The sequence below is a fragment of the Lemur catta genome, chromosome 14, assembly GCF_020740605.2.
Source record: "Lemur catta isolate mLemCat1 chromosome 14, mLemCat1.pri, whole genome shotgun sequence".
Classification (NCBI taxonomy): domain Eukaryota; kingdom Metazoa; phylum Chordata; class Mammalia; order Primates; family Lemuridae; genus Lemur; species Lemur catta.
The window spans coordinates 1,372,662-1,387,107 of record NC_059141.1 but is presented as its reverse complement, the minus strand read 5'-3'; the positions used below and the strand labels follow the sequence as shown (position 1 = coordinate 1,387,107).

Here is a 14,446-nt window from a genome sequence, read left to right as displayed (position 1 = left end):
TTATCTGGCCAACTAAAAATATATATAGAAAAAATTAGCCAGGCATGGTGGCGCATGCCTGTAGTCCCAGCTACTCGGGAGGCTGAGGCAGTAGGATCGCTTGAGCCCAGAGTTTGAGTTTGCTGTGAGCGAGGCTGACGCCACGGCACTCACTCTAGCCGGGGCAACAGAGCGAGACTCTGTCTCAAAAAAAAAAAAATATATCACCTGGCATCTTACTCGGACTCTAAGTCTCCTTCGAGGCATGTAATTAAGTGCATCCGTACGGCTCTGTCTCCTTCCTGGCGCAGAGCCCGTTTCCCTCGGGCCCTTGAGCTAATGAACAGCGACTCCCAGGTGAGCTCACTCTGCTCCTGCACAGGTCTGCACGGGGCGGTAGGCGGAGTTTCCGGACCGGAAACCTCGGTTTCTTGACGGAAGCTCTACAACGTTCTGGGCCAGATAAGTCTTCACCATGGGGGTCCTGGGGCTCCAGGATTGGGGGACCCTCCCCGGCTTCCGCCCACCAGGTCCCAGCAGCGGCCCCCGAGCCATGGCACCAACGGCCGTCTCCAGCCATTGCCAAAACCCGCTCCCCACAGTGAAAGGACCCCCAGCCGGGAGCCACTAGCCCAAACCACGGGGCCTCTGACTTGCATGGCCACGCCAGGGGTGTAGACAAAATACTCAAACATATGTATGTAAAATGGGAATTCTTTCATGAATAAAAACAGAATTATTCATCTGCAGATAAATTAAAGGTCACAAATTTCATAAAATCAACTCCCCATAAAAGCAAACTCCCCAGCGAGCTGCGTTTTCCCGAGTGTGTCCAAGCCACGTGCTGTGGATGCTGCCCGGTCTCCTCTGCCTGCCCAGCCTCCCGTGGACACCGTGTCCTTCTGCCCCTGCCCAGTGCCCTGTTTGAGGGGGTGTCAGGAATGTCCCAGCAGCTGCCTGGACGTCATTGGGACTGCTCACAGAACAGGAGACGCTGCAAACTCAGGCATTCCGTGGGGCAGCAGCTGAGAAAACAGCCTGGAACAGCCCCGACGGGGGGCTCTACCCTCCGTGCCCTTCAGGCCTCGTTGTTCATGAAGTCCTGGGGGTCTGTAGGTTTCCTTACAGGCCGGCCTGCCTCACTGCCCTCTGCAAAGGTCTCGAGGAGATGCCAGGACCACACCACCGTGGTCCCACCGCCCAGCGGGCCCCTCACCCGGCACCCCCCGGGTAGGGCCTGGCACTGGCCAAACTGCTCACAGCTCCGACCCCTCCCGTGGAACAGGGCTGCCAGGTGAAACGGGCAGGGCCAGCTCTGGACAGGCGCCATCAGCAGCTGCCTTTAGAGTGACGCCCCTTTCATCGTGGTGACAGCCCATTTCTCCAGGATTCTACAAGATAGATAATATTGCCGCTTGCCTTTTTCTAGCTGAATGCACACTATGGGAAATTTGATTACGGAACTTTATCAAATGCAAACATGAGAAGATGCCTAATTATTATGTCACTTTATCAATCATATAAGAGACATGGAAAGTGAAGCCACCCCTGGGGGACACAGTTTTTGGTTCTAAGATTAATTTTCTGGAAAATAGTAAGTCACCCTTAATAAATGTCAATGGAATGATGAATTTTAACCAAAATCTTGACGCGTCTCCAATTTATGTTCCACACAGAGATTATCAGTGTTTTACTTTCTCCCCGCACCCTGATGCACGGACGCGGGCGTGAGAGAGAAGTGAGAGTTTGCTCTTGAGGATACAGCAGCCGACTTAGCAACGAACGCACCGACCAGCACACAAACTGCCAGTGCCCGGGGCCCAGTGCTGCCAGAGACCACGTTAGATTTACCAGAAACAAAGTCAACAAACCAAAAACATCCCCAGAAATGGGAAACTGGTGAAACTAGGTTATGTCTCTTTACCATGAGCAAGTACATATATATTTATATGTCTGCATATGACAATCTAGGGATGTGTCTTCTGGTACTAATAATATAGCAATTAATGATACTATCTTTTGCCGAATTTCCATTTAAGTTCTCCACATTACATGAACAATTAAAACTAAAACAATAGTGCCATTTCACAAGGATTGAGGATTTACTCTGTGTCATTCCAAATTAATGCTGCTGTTTGGAGAAGCCAAACGCCTCACCAGGTGGCTGGGCAACGGCATGCTGGTCACAGTTGACAGACAGATGCGTATGGCCATCAACACAGGTGACAACAGAGCTGCAGCCAGGCCAGGACCCCGGGCCTGCAGTCCTCCTCCTGAGCCTTCCCCAGGGCCCCCGGCACGTCCCAGAACACCAGACCGACTGCCAGCCCAGCCCAGCCCCGAGGAGTTTCTGGAAAGGAAGCCGCCCACTGCTTTTATGAGCCCCGACATCTCTGTGCCATCCACACCTCTGGTCCTTGGTCCTGCTGTGGTGGGGGGTGCCCTAGCCCACGGGGCCAGCACTGTGCACAGACACCGAGCTCCTCCCGCACGCTGCCCTCATGTCATCCACATCCCACTCGAGAAAATCACACCTGCTCGGTCCTTGCACTGCCAGGATGTTCTACGTGGGTGACTCCCAACAGTCAGTAAAGGGAAGTCTCATTTCTTCCAACAGCAACTTTAGACTTGGTTTTAGGGCAGAACCCGTCTAACCTCAATCTATTGTCCCTCTCCGGAGCTGGGCTTCCAAGTCCCACAAACCTGAGGCCAGTGGCAGCTGCAGGGAGCTGACCCTAGGGGCCACTGCCCCTGCCTGCTGGTCACAGTGCGGTGTTAGGAGCAGCACGAGGCATGAAGAGGCCCCACTCTGTGCCTACCTGAGAAAGGGGCCGTCCGCAGGGGTATTTTGATGGGTGCCAAGGTCAGGAAGTGGCACGGCTGCACGCTGGAGGGTAATGGGGCCCGGAGACCCTCGGGGTCCACGGAAACCATGGCGGCAGCGGCGGCGGCAGCAATGGCGATAGTGGGACCATTGCTGATCGGCTTAAGGCTGTTGTGGCAACCACCTGCAAGAGAGGGATGCAGAGGGTCAGTGTGGGAACGCCAGGATCCACAGGTGACAGATGCCCATCCCACGACATCAATACACCAGCCCCCCTTTCGTGGAAGCCCTGCTGTGGCCACCACCCTCAGAGGAAATGTCTGTGATGCCTTCTCAATCCGTCAAAGCCATGACACACACCTAGCGCCCACGGCTGCGTGGTGTTCGGGGAGCCACGGAGCTCACAGGCACCAGGACCGGCGGGGCCCCGTGTGCCGCACAGAGCAGCGGCTGTGCTGTGGTGCACAACCTGCGTGTGCAACCAGAAATGGTCGCGAGCCAGGCGCCCCGACTCACAGCACCAGCCGACGGGGCCCCCAGGTATCAGACTAAGAACGTGGGGGTGGGTTTGCAGGGGGGCCACGCTGGAGAGGGGTTTCCAGCGCACACAGGGCCGAGCTCGTCCACCCGGCTCAGCGTGGGAAGCCCCTCACGGGAGCCGGGCTCCCCACAGAATCCAGCTTGTCCTCTCAGGCATTAAAAGGAAGCACTTGAAAGTTTCCGAGCCTTTCCAGTAAAGCTTTTTTTTTCTTTCTTTCATTTAATAGAAACCTCAGTTCCTCAAGTAAGTGTGGTTTCTAAGAAGTATTTCGTAGGCACCGTTTTTATGGATGGTGGAAACTTAGTTTGACCAGTTCTGGACACAAATTTAGAAATATGTTCTAAAAATCTTAACATAATTCACAACTCTGGATCTGGCGTATCCCCTCCCGTGGACCTTGCACACCCCTAGCGCCTGAAGATAAAGGATTGTGATGAGGCACTGGAAACAGCGAAGGCTAGTGGTCACGAGAACAGCGGTGTGTCCACGCAGTGGGACGTCAAGCAGTGCACACAGCCATACCAAGGAGAACATGCAATGCCGTAGCTTGTTTGTGCTAGCAGCAAAGAAGCCTGGAGAGCGAGTGGCGATGAAATTGTGAAAGGTGTTTTCCACAGCTTGTTGAAAATTGAATATTTTTCCCTGCACGAAGTAGTCCAAAGCCTGGAAGAAGCGGTAGTCAGTTGGTGCAAGGTCTGGTGAATATGGTGGACGACAGAGAGTTTCCAAGTTCAGCCTCTGTAGTTCGAGCAGCAATCTTTGTGTGACATGTAGTTAAGTGTTGTCTTTCAAGAGGATTGTCCTGTCTCTACTGACCAGTCTCGGCTGCTTAATCACAAGCATCCTCATCATTTCATCCAACTGGTTGCACCAGACATCGCTGTCATCGATCGGCCAGGTTTCACAAAGCTGTAGTGGATAATACCAGCACTGGACCACCACACAAACACCAGTAGCTTTTTTGGATGAATATTCGATTTTGGACTGTGTTTTGGCACTTCATCTTCATCCAACCATTGTGCGAATGCTTGTGACTATCAAAAAGAATCAATTTTTGGCCGGGCGTGGTGGCTCACGCCTGTAATCCTAGCACTCTGGGAGGCCGAGGCGGGTGGATCGCTCAAGGTCAGGAGTTCGAGACCAGCCTGAGCAAGAGCGAGACCCCATCTCTACTGAAAAAATAGAAAGAAATTATCTGGCCAACTAAAATATATATAGAAAAAATTAGCCGGGCATGGTGGCACATGCCTGTAGTCTCAGCTATCTGGGAGGCTGAGGCAGTAGGATCGCTGAAGCCCAGGAGTTTGAGGTTGCTGTGAGCTAGGCTGACGCCACGGCACTCACTCTAGCCCGGGCAATAAAGCGAGACTTTGTTTCAAAAAAATAAAAAGAATCTATTTTTCATAACATGTAACAATATGGTATAGAAATGGTTGACCTTTATGTCATGGCAGCAGAGATAGGCAAGCTTTGAGGTCATTTCTCTTCTGATGTTCGTTTAATTCATGCAGACCCCACCTCTCCAGCTTCTTTACCTTGCTGATTTGTTTCAAATGGTCCAATATTGTTGGAATAATAATGTCAAACCTTGCTGCCAATTCACACGTAGGTTGAGATGGATTCGCTTCCACTACAGCTTTCAGCTCATCATTATCCACCTTGGTCTCAGGTCGCCCATGTGGCTTATTTTCAAAATTAAAATCCCCAGAATAGAACTTCTCAAACCATCCATGTACTGAGCGTTCATTAGCCACATCCTTCCCAAACACTTCCTTGATATTTCAAGCTGTCTGTGCTGCATTGGTTCCAAAATGGAACTCATATTTGAAAATAACAAGAATTTTTTCACTGATCCATGGTTTCACAAAATTTCTCTAAAAAAATTTTTGACAGATAATCAAAAGCCACAATGTGTGTTTGCAAGACTGAGGATGTACCTTCACAATAAAAATAAAACAAGAAGTGTCACAGTGAAATGTCAGAGATATCAACTGTCAAACTTAGTACTTAAGGAAATCAAACATTTCATATTTAATAACCTTAATATTTCTTAAATAATGAGACTTGAAAGTCGAAATTAGTCCTTGACCCACAGGCTGCGGAATGGGTGTTGTGTTAACAGGCCTGAAACATTAATATCCTGGTACATTTCCATCAAAGCTCGTAGGTGACCAGGTGCATTGTCAATGAGAAGTAATGTTTTGAAAGTTGTTTTTTATAAGCAGTAGGTCTCAAAGTGGACTTAAAATATTCAGTAAACCATGCCATAAACAGATGCGCTGTTATCTAGGCTTTGTTCTTCCATTTATAGAGCACAGGCAGAGTAGATTTAGCCTAATTCTTAAGAGCCCTAAGATTGTTGGGAAGGTAAGTGAGCATTGGCTTTAACTTAAAGTCACCAACCGCATGAGCCCCCAACCAGAGGTTCAGCCTGTTCTTGGAGCTTTGAGCCACTGACTTCTCCTCTCCAGCTACGACAGTGCCAGACGGCCTCTTTTTCCGGCATGAGGCTGTTTCTCATCTACTTTGAAAATCTGTTGCAGAGACCAGCTGCCTCTGACAGCGGTCTGAGCTAGGTCTTTGGGCAACTGGCTGCAGCCTCTCCTCAGCACCTGCTGCGTCTCCTCGTGCTGGCATGTCGTGGAGACGGCTTCTGTCCTCAGTCGCATGGACCAAGCTCTGCTGGCTCCACACTTTTCTCTGCAGCTTCCTCTCCTCTCTCGGCCCCCACAGAACTGCACAGAGTCAGGGCCTTGCAGTGGATGAGGCCTTGGCTTACGGGAATGTTGCGGCTGCTTTGACCTCTGCCCAGACCACTCAGACTTTCCCCACGTCAGCAACTAGGCTGTTTTGCTATCTTATTAATATTATTTGTGTGTTCACTGGAGTAGTACTTTTAATTCCCCTCAAAAATTTTTCCTTTGCATTCACAACTTGCCTACTTTTTTTAAATTTCAGAATATGACAGGGGTACAAATGCTTTGGTTACATAAATTGCCTTTGCACCACCCGAGGCAGAGCTACAAACGGGCCCGTCCCCCGACTGCGCACCACACCCGTTAGGTGTGAGTTCGCCCATCCCCTGCCCGACACCCGGTGAGTGTCACTTCCCTACACCTATGTAGCACAGGGGGCCGAGCCTTTGGCCGTCTTAGCTTCTGGCATTGCCCTCCTCACCGAACTTGACCATGTCCGGCTTTTGATTCACAGTGAGAACCAGGCGTGGGACTCCCACTTCCGCTCGGCAGGAAGCCACTGCAGAGCGACTAACTGTCCCGTGTTCAATATTCCCGTATCTCGGGGACAGGGAGGCCCGCGGCGGGGGGTGAGGGGACTCCGGCCGCGGAGCAGCCGGAACACACTCACCGACCACGTGCTCCGTCCTACCGGCGTCCCGCGGTTCCCCACGACAACTACCGCGGCGACAGCAAAGATCCCGGATCCCAGAGCCCGGATCACGGACCGCAACCCAGACGACAGCCATGAGAACTTTGAAACATCGCGAGAATTCCCGGCACGTGACGTAGAGACAGTGAGCACACGCGGTGGAAAAACGTCACCGACAGACGGGACAGACTTGCCCCACGCGGGCGGCCACCAACCTCGACCGCAAAAGCGCGGTGTCTGTCACGTGCGCGAAGAAGAGGCGGCCGTGCCCGCTGCGCGCAGAGCCCCACGCGCCCCTCGGAGAGCGCACGGGGCAGCCACGCGCCTGCGCACGCCCGAGTGGGCGGGGCCCGCGACGGCGGGGGGGGGGGGCCGCGGGGGGCCGGGGGGCGGGGCCCGCGACGGCGGGGGGAGGGGAGGGCCGTGCGCGCAGAGACGCTGTCGTCGGTCGCTGGTTTCCTCCGTGTCTTTCCCGCACCCACCCGAGGTCGGAGGTTCGGGGCGCTGGGCGCACGCACGCGGCTCCGGGCCGGAAAGACGATGCCGAGGGCGGCGCTGACGCGAGAGATAAACGCCCTCGGGACGCGCCGCCCAAGGACACCAGCCAGGAAGCACGCGGGGCCACCAGAGCCGGGCGCCAGCTGCCGCCCGGGAGATGCCGCCCGGGAGATGCCGCCCGGCAGGGCTGCAAGATGAGCGGCCTCCACTGTGTCGGCTGATAAATAATTGTGACTTGCTCTCCCCGAGGGACGGCCGAGAATCCCTTAGCTGAGTAAATGAGCAGTGAGATAAGACAGGTCCGGCCAAAAGCCCTGCTAAGCCAGCTAAGAGAGGGGCCAGAAATGCGAGCCCATAAGGGTGACTTATGAAAATCACTATTTTAAGCAAAACAGTGATTCATCGTGTGCTTCCCCTGCAGACAGCCCCGGGGGCGGGGGTGCAGCAGCCCGGGAGCCCCGCCCTGCTGAGCTGGTCCCTGCGGCATCTGTGCCGGTACCTCGGCCGCCGAGCTGTGTTTGCATGTTTTATTTCGAGTAGTCTCTGTATTAGCCACGAGAAGGGGACTCCACCGCCCCGTGTGTAGACTAAGAAAGTTGGCTCAGCAAGGTTTGCAGAACTCGCTCCAAGGCCTGGTGAGTGATGGTGCCAACGTTGCCAGGTCGGGTGTGTCTTGCCCGACTCCCACCCGGCAGGCTGAGGCCTCCTTTCCTCTGATGCGTCTGAGAGGACAAGAGCTTCTCAAGACTCTGCTCAGCATGCCCAGAGCCCGCTCTGGCCACATGCACAGGCCACGACTGACACGTGGACATCCTGCTAATCCCATGGGCATCAGCACCTCTGCTCTCGGCTCCTGCCTCTGGAACCTGGGACCCACCCGGCAGCTGGACTTTGCTTTTCACAGAATTTGATGGGGAGGAAGGAAGAGGAAGGGTGCTGGGAGTGGGAACCGGATGGTCGGGCAGGCCAAGCCCAGCATTGTGCAGTTCAGCCCCATCAGGGCTGGGTGGATGGTCCTGCAGGCTCCTCTTCCTCTCCAGGCACCGGGACTAGCACCAGCCCCAGCCAGAGGGCCTTAGTCTTCCCTGCTTTCTGCAGAGCAGGGGCCAGTGCAGGCAAGGGGTGGGGAGGATGGAGGGAGGACGGTGGGAAGGATGGGGAGGATGGAGGAAGGACGGTAGGGAGGATGGTGAGAGGACTCCTGCTAGACTGGTCGAGGCCTCAGCCTCTCTGCCCCAGCAGTGCTCCGGCACCCTGGGCTCTACGGCCCGAGGCCTGGCAGAGTCTGAGAAGCCACGTTGGTGATTGTAACCACCGTGGATTGCAGGGTACATAAAATGTGAAGTAAGAACCTTCTGCGTCTTCACAAGGGTGGGACGAGGCCCCAGCATGACACATCTGTCTGAGAGCCCCATCGGGGAGATCCTGCCGACGCGGGGACAGCGGAGGGGGCCGGGTAAGCAGCAGGAGGCTGCCGAGGGCCCTGCGCTGATGAGAGCCTGCGTCTGACAAGCACCACGCTGAGCAGCGTGTTCGATACTAAACAGCCATTAGTTTATTACGTCTGTTTACAAACGATTGCAGCTCTGGTGGAAGTCCTTCAGGCAACCTGTCTACCAACTGGCAATTATTTCTGCAAAATGACTGTTTGATCAGGGCAGAGACTTCGGGTGGTGGGACGGGATTGTGGGTCACCGCAGGCGCCTGTGGCTCTGACCCGCTGCGGGCAGCGGGTGGGGGCTGAGCTGGGGCAGAGACCCCAGCACGAGGCCTTTCTCCCTTCCCCGTCCTCTGACACCGTGTTCTTGTGCCTGGACAGCTCATACGAATGACCAAGTTCTGTTCTGGAGACCAGGGACTGGCTTTTGCGTGTCTGAGTGAGGAGCCGGTGCTGGAATCGCAGCTCAGCAGCGTGGCCACGTGTGCATCTCTTTGGTGTTTGCTGTTCTGGTGGTTTCCTGAATGACACGTCCAGTTGCTGGTGCAGTTGCAAGTTTTGAAGGTGCCAAGGACGTGATCCCACCTGTCCCCCTGACCCCCACTCCTCTGCCACTGACCACTGACAGGCCACCCAGGGCATGGACCGTCTGCCCCACAGGGGAGTGGCTCTGGCCCTGCCCATCTGGGCCCCCCATGGCCACCTGCATTGCACACGCGTCACCCCCTCCTTCCAGCTCCCTCTGAGGAGGCTTCCACCCCCCCCACCCCACCACGCCCTCCTCCCGCACTCTGACCTCTGGCATTTCCCGTAAGTCCCCCAGATCCAGCTGGGGTCTCTCAGGACCGTCTGGGCTGCGCATGTTCACCCCGCACTCGACCCACGCACCTTCCCACCCCAGCAAACTCGTCCACCCTGGGTCCCAGGCCCCTGCCCACTGGGGTCCTGTAACCCCCTTCCAGAGCACCAGCTCCTCCCGTGGGACCACCGAGCCACACAGCCAGGTGGAGAGTCCCAGAGACAGCCCCACCCTCAATGTCCCCAGTTCAACCTCATCCACCAACCTCCCCCTCCTCCAGCTGCGGCAAATGTGGAAATTACTCAACGCTAGGCCGGCGGAGCATTCACCTAGCTTTGCACATCAGCTTAGGAATATTAACTTACTGCTATTTTTATGATTTCATGTAACCTGGTGCATAATAATTTGAATATTCATTTCATTAAAATTAGAGATTAATCACACTACCCACAAGGACAAATTGCTGCTGAAACCTGGCAGTCTCACGCCGTGATTGCTGTTATGAACCCGGTCAGAGAACGAAGAGGCGGAAGGAGCCGGCAGCGCTGTTCTCCATGAGGGACAACAGGTGGCTTCGCACACCTCATACCAAGCGCTGCCGGTCCAGCCTGGCGGGAAGTGGGTTCTGAGCAGGTGCACGAGTCCTGGCAAAACTGGACTCAGGGCTGGCCAGGAAGATCCCCCCACATCCTAGACTTGTTTCCATCAGAATCCGAGATGTACCTACCCTCACACACGTTCCCAAACCCCAGGCAGGGCCGTGCTCATAGGCCGTGTCCAGGAACCGTGTGCACAGCACATGTGACAAACACGTGCTAACTGAGTGGCAGCCAGATAGCATTTGTTTCCCAAATAGTCATTCCACGTGTGGCTTCAGAGAGTCAGGAAGGTGCACACAGCTCCCTCCACTTCTCAGTTCATTCCTGGCAAGGGCGGTCCTTTGGGGGACCCAGCAATAAACCCTCAGTGGAGGGTCCCGAGAGTGCGCATGTCTGTCGCTGAAAGAGTATCTTCCATGGAATGCAACAGCATTGACAAAACATTGTCCCTTTGCCCTAAAGTAACCGCGTTCACCCCATCAGAGCTGCAGCAGCAGACCCTCCCTCGCAGGCGGCCCGGGCTTTACCGGCCTTGCGGGCCGCCGGAGCCCTGCTTGTTGGCACAGCACAGTTCAGTGCAGGGCTCCCTGAGGCACTGAGCAGCACCGGGCCGTCCGGCATCAGGCAGCTGTTTTCAAGCCACTTCATCATGTTCAACGCACACAGGAGTACGCTCACCTCCCACCTGCCTGGCAACGCCCCGTGGCAGTAACAAAGCACAGGAAATTGTTCTCAGCTCATGTCTCTCTTTGGAGACGCACTTAGGCAGCAACACAATCAACCAGCTGAGGGTTGTTGGGCGTTTTCCTGCCTTGCCGCGCCTACCTTCCTCATGGAATTACGATGATTGAACGTCCCATCACTGAGACACCAGCTACGCTTTTCTCTCCACCACCTGCCAGAGAGGCTCCTCCCGAATGTCCCCAGGTAAACGCACGGGGCTGTTTACCTTCATGAGTGGTCAGGGCGGTGGACAGGTCTCTAATGGAGGGCAGCGTCCACACTGACGACTTTATTCATTAAAACCCAAACCCCTCCCAGGAAACAGCCTCTGGGCCAGGGTTCCCCGCAAGCCCCCATTTGAGAGTGAAAGCTAAGACAGAAAGTTTCAGGAAAATTCCTCCTCCCATGTAGCCACTGCTAAAATGCACCTCACTGAATTCGTGTGGCAGTGTGAGGTGTGTTTTCAGCAGTGCTGTGAGCGAGGCTCTCTGCTGGGGCTCCCCAACTTCAGACTAACCCGGGACACACCGTGCGAATTGCCAGAAGTAAAGCCGGTCTCCAAGGACCCCGCTTCTTTCCACATCCCTGGAAAATTTGCCTTAGGGCTGCAGGTGGCAGGCGGGAGGGGCAGGTTGCCCTGAGCGCAGGTGCTGAGGCCAGCAGGGTGGGGGGGCTATGGCTGGGGTTGGAGAACTGAGAGGAACCTGTGCCTCCAGGGGTCACGGGTCGGGTCCCGGTTGGTGCTCCGCTTTAGTTCTGCAGGTGCAGACGTCAAACCTCTTTAGAGAAAAGCATAACCAACTTGGCCTGCTGAAGTTCCACAGATTAAAAGAAAATGATAAGCTCGTAATTAGAGAACAGGAGGTAAGAGAAGAAGACAGCCACCACAAGTGAGAGTCGTCAAAATGACAGACACAAAATCCGGACCCCCGAACACTAGCGATGTGGTGCGTTTCCTGTGCACAGTATGAGGTTTCTGTGTGAAGTGTTTTTAAGAGGAGCAAGGATCGAGACACTGTAAGAAAAGAAGCATAATTGGGGGGGAAAAGATGGAATTTCTAGAGATTAAAATAATAATTGTTGAAAAAAAACCTTCATAGAGAGTTGAAACAGCTCATTAAACACAGATGAAGAGAGACTTAGCATCTGGCAAATATAACTAAAGGAATTACCCAGAATAAACACAGAAAACAAAGAGATAAACAATATGAAAGAAAAACTAAGAGATATGGAAGTTACAATAATAAATCTCAACACATTTCACACCAACATTTCAGAAGGACAAATTGATCAGGGGAGGGATGACATCATCTGAAGAACGTCCAGAAATGACAAAAGACATAAATGCACAAAAGCATAACAAGTAACAAGGTGGATGAATTTTTTTAAAAAGCACATCTAGAAACTAGTGATGAAACCGTAAATCCTAAAGTCAAAGACAAAAATTTTAAAACATCCAGAGAGAAAAGATGTCTGACCTACATAGGAATATCATTTAGACTGATGGAAAACCTCGACAGAAGTTAATGGATGTCATAAGACATTGAGAAAACATCCTCAAAGAGTTGAGAAAAAATAACTGTCAACCAGTAAAACTACTCTTAAAAATGAGGAAAAATGAATATGTATTTGCATATGAGCAATAACTGAGAGATTTTACTAGTAGCTAACCTTCATTAAAAGAAATTTTAAAAGTTCTAATAAAAAGAGAAGGAAACTATCTGAGAAAATCCAATATTTAACCAATATTAAATAAAAATAATAATGATTTTTTTTTAATTAAGTGATGAACAGTACACACCTCTTACGTTGGGAGGCATGGAGAACAAGGGACGGTCAGTATCGAATTGTTGTCATGTCCCTGTATTGTTAGCCGGGGGATGGTTATGACAAGATAATATACTTAATTCATGCTTTTTAAGTTACATACGTATGATATAAGCTTGACAGTACTTAAGTAATAAAAATAGAAGGTATAAATTATAAACAACAGAGAAAAATAAAATTTAAAATGAGCAAAAACTTAAATTAACAACAAAAAAAAGATAACAAATGAGAAAAGAGCACAAAAAAAATTAGGAAAAAATGAAGTATCAAACTAAGAAGTTAGAAACACATCCAAATAGCTCAATACCTGTTATAAATGTAAAGTGACAAACCGGCCAGCTGAAAAATAAACCTACTTTTTAGAAAACTGGAAAAATTTTGGGGGAAAAAATCCAGTACTTAATGTCTTAAAAAGACAAAAATTCTAAGGGCAAAACACAGAGAAAAGTCGAAGGCAAAGATCTGGGAAAAGACACAATCAAACGCAGGCAGAAAGAGTGTAATCACACGCAGCACAAGAGCAAAACAAAGGATAACAGCAAAGCGTCAGTAGACGGAGGAGGCGACCACAGAACGGAGAAAAGGTAAAATGCGCCACAAAATATTGATATAATAACTCAAAATATGAATGAAATAATGTCAAAATAGATAAAACTACAAGCAGAATTGAGAAACCACCACACTACAATATTCAAGAACAACTTTCTCAAATGTTTCCAAAAGTTAAAATATAATCAAACAAGGTGATTATCAAGCCTGCTCAGACATACACATATAGAACCTCACTTCCCACATCATCATCCACATGTGGAACATTTATAAAAACTGATAATGTATAGTCCATAAAGCAAATCTCAACAACTTTCAGAAGAATTGCTGTTATATAGACCACATATATCACCAATTTATTTAAATTACAGATGCATAATAAAAAGAAAATTTCAAAGCCCACAAATTAGAAAGTTAATTTAATAGAAATTTCTAAAAAAAAATCAAAGTCTGTAAAATTACAATGAAAATTCAAAATTTAAATATATGACTGAATAACAAAAATATTTACATTTAAAAATTTAAGGAAATCAGTAAAAATGGTGCTAGAAAGAAAAGTATAGCTTTAAATATTTTATTAGAAAAAAGACAGAATTAATATTCAAATATACAACTTAATGATTTATGAAAACAAACAAAAAACAATAAATCCAAAGAAAATGGAAGAAAATAGAAATAAGAGCAGAATTCAATACGGTTGAAAAATGTACAGAAAATATTTTTAAACACTATAAGTTGTTTCTTTGAAGAACTAATAAAATGGACAAACCTCTAGTAAAGTTGAACAAGTGATTTTTTAAATCATGCAGTACAAATAAGCTTTACTATGCTTTAAAAGAGAGAAAACTATTCATATAGCACATTAAAAAGATAAGTAAATACTGAACAATTATACCAAAGATAATTTGCAAGCTTAGATGCAAGTATGAATTCTAGAAAAAAGCTACATGACTAGTGAGCCCCACCAGAATAAGAAATAAAAAGCACACACAGTCATAGAACAACTAAACGCATTAAATTAGTAGGTAAGAATCTTTCCACAAAGGCCCTCAAGTTTTAACAGGAAAGATCCACAAATTATACTTTAAGGAATATTCCATCTTAATATTGTAAAATTCTTCCAAAGAATTAAAAGAGAGGGGCCACTTCCCGATGCAGTCCACGAATCCAGTGAACCCTTCACACTAAAAGCAGGTGGGTCGGGTAGAAGGAGGTGAGAGGTCAGGGCAGCATCCCACACAGGCTAAGCCCCTACCCACAGGCATAGCAGAAACTGCACCGC

The 14,446-nt window shown here is 50.4% G+C and overlaps 1 protein-coding gene across 1 annotated transcript in view; it reads right to left on the bottom strand.

Moving 5' to 3' along the window:
- The window catches only part of TCERG1L (transcription elongation regulator 1 like), a 125,445-nt gene that overhangs the window by 96,844 nt on the left and 14,155 nt on the right, over positions 1-14,446 (bottom strand). The window contains exon 4 of the mRNA XM_045568372.1: positions 2,799-2,987. Within this exon, the coding sequence (XP_045424328.1) occupies positions 2,799-2,987 (189 nt within the window). The remainder of the gene's footprint in view (positions 1-2,798; positions 2,988-14,446) is intronic.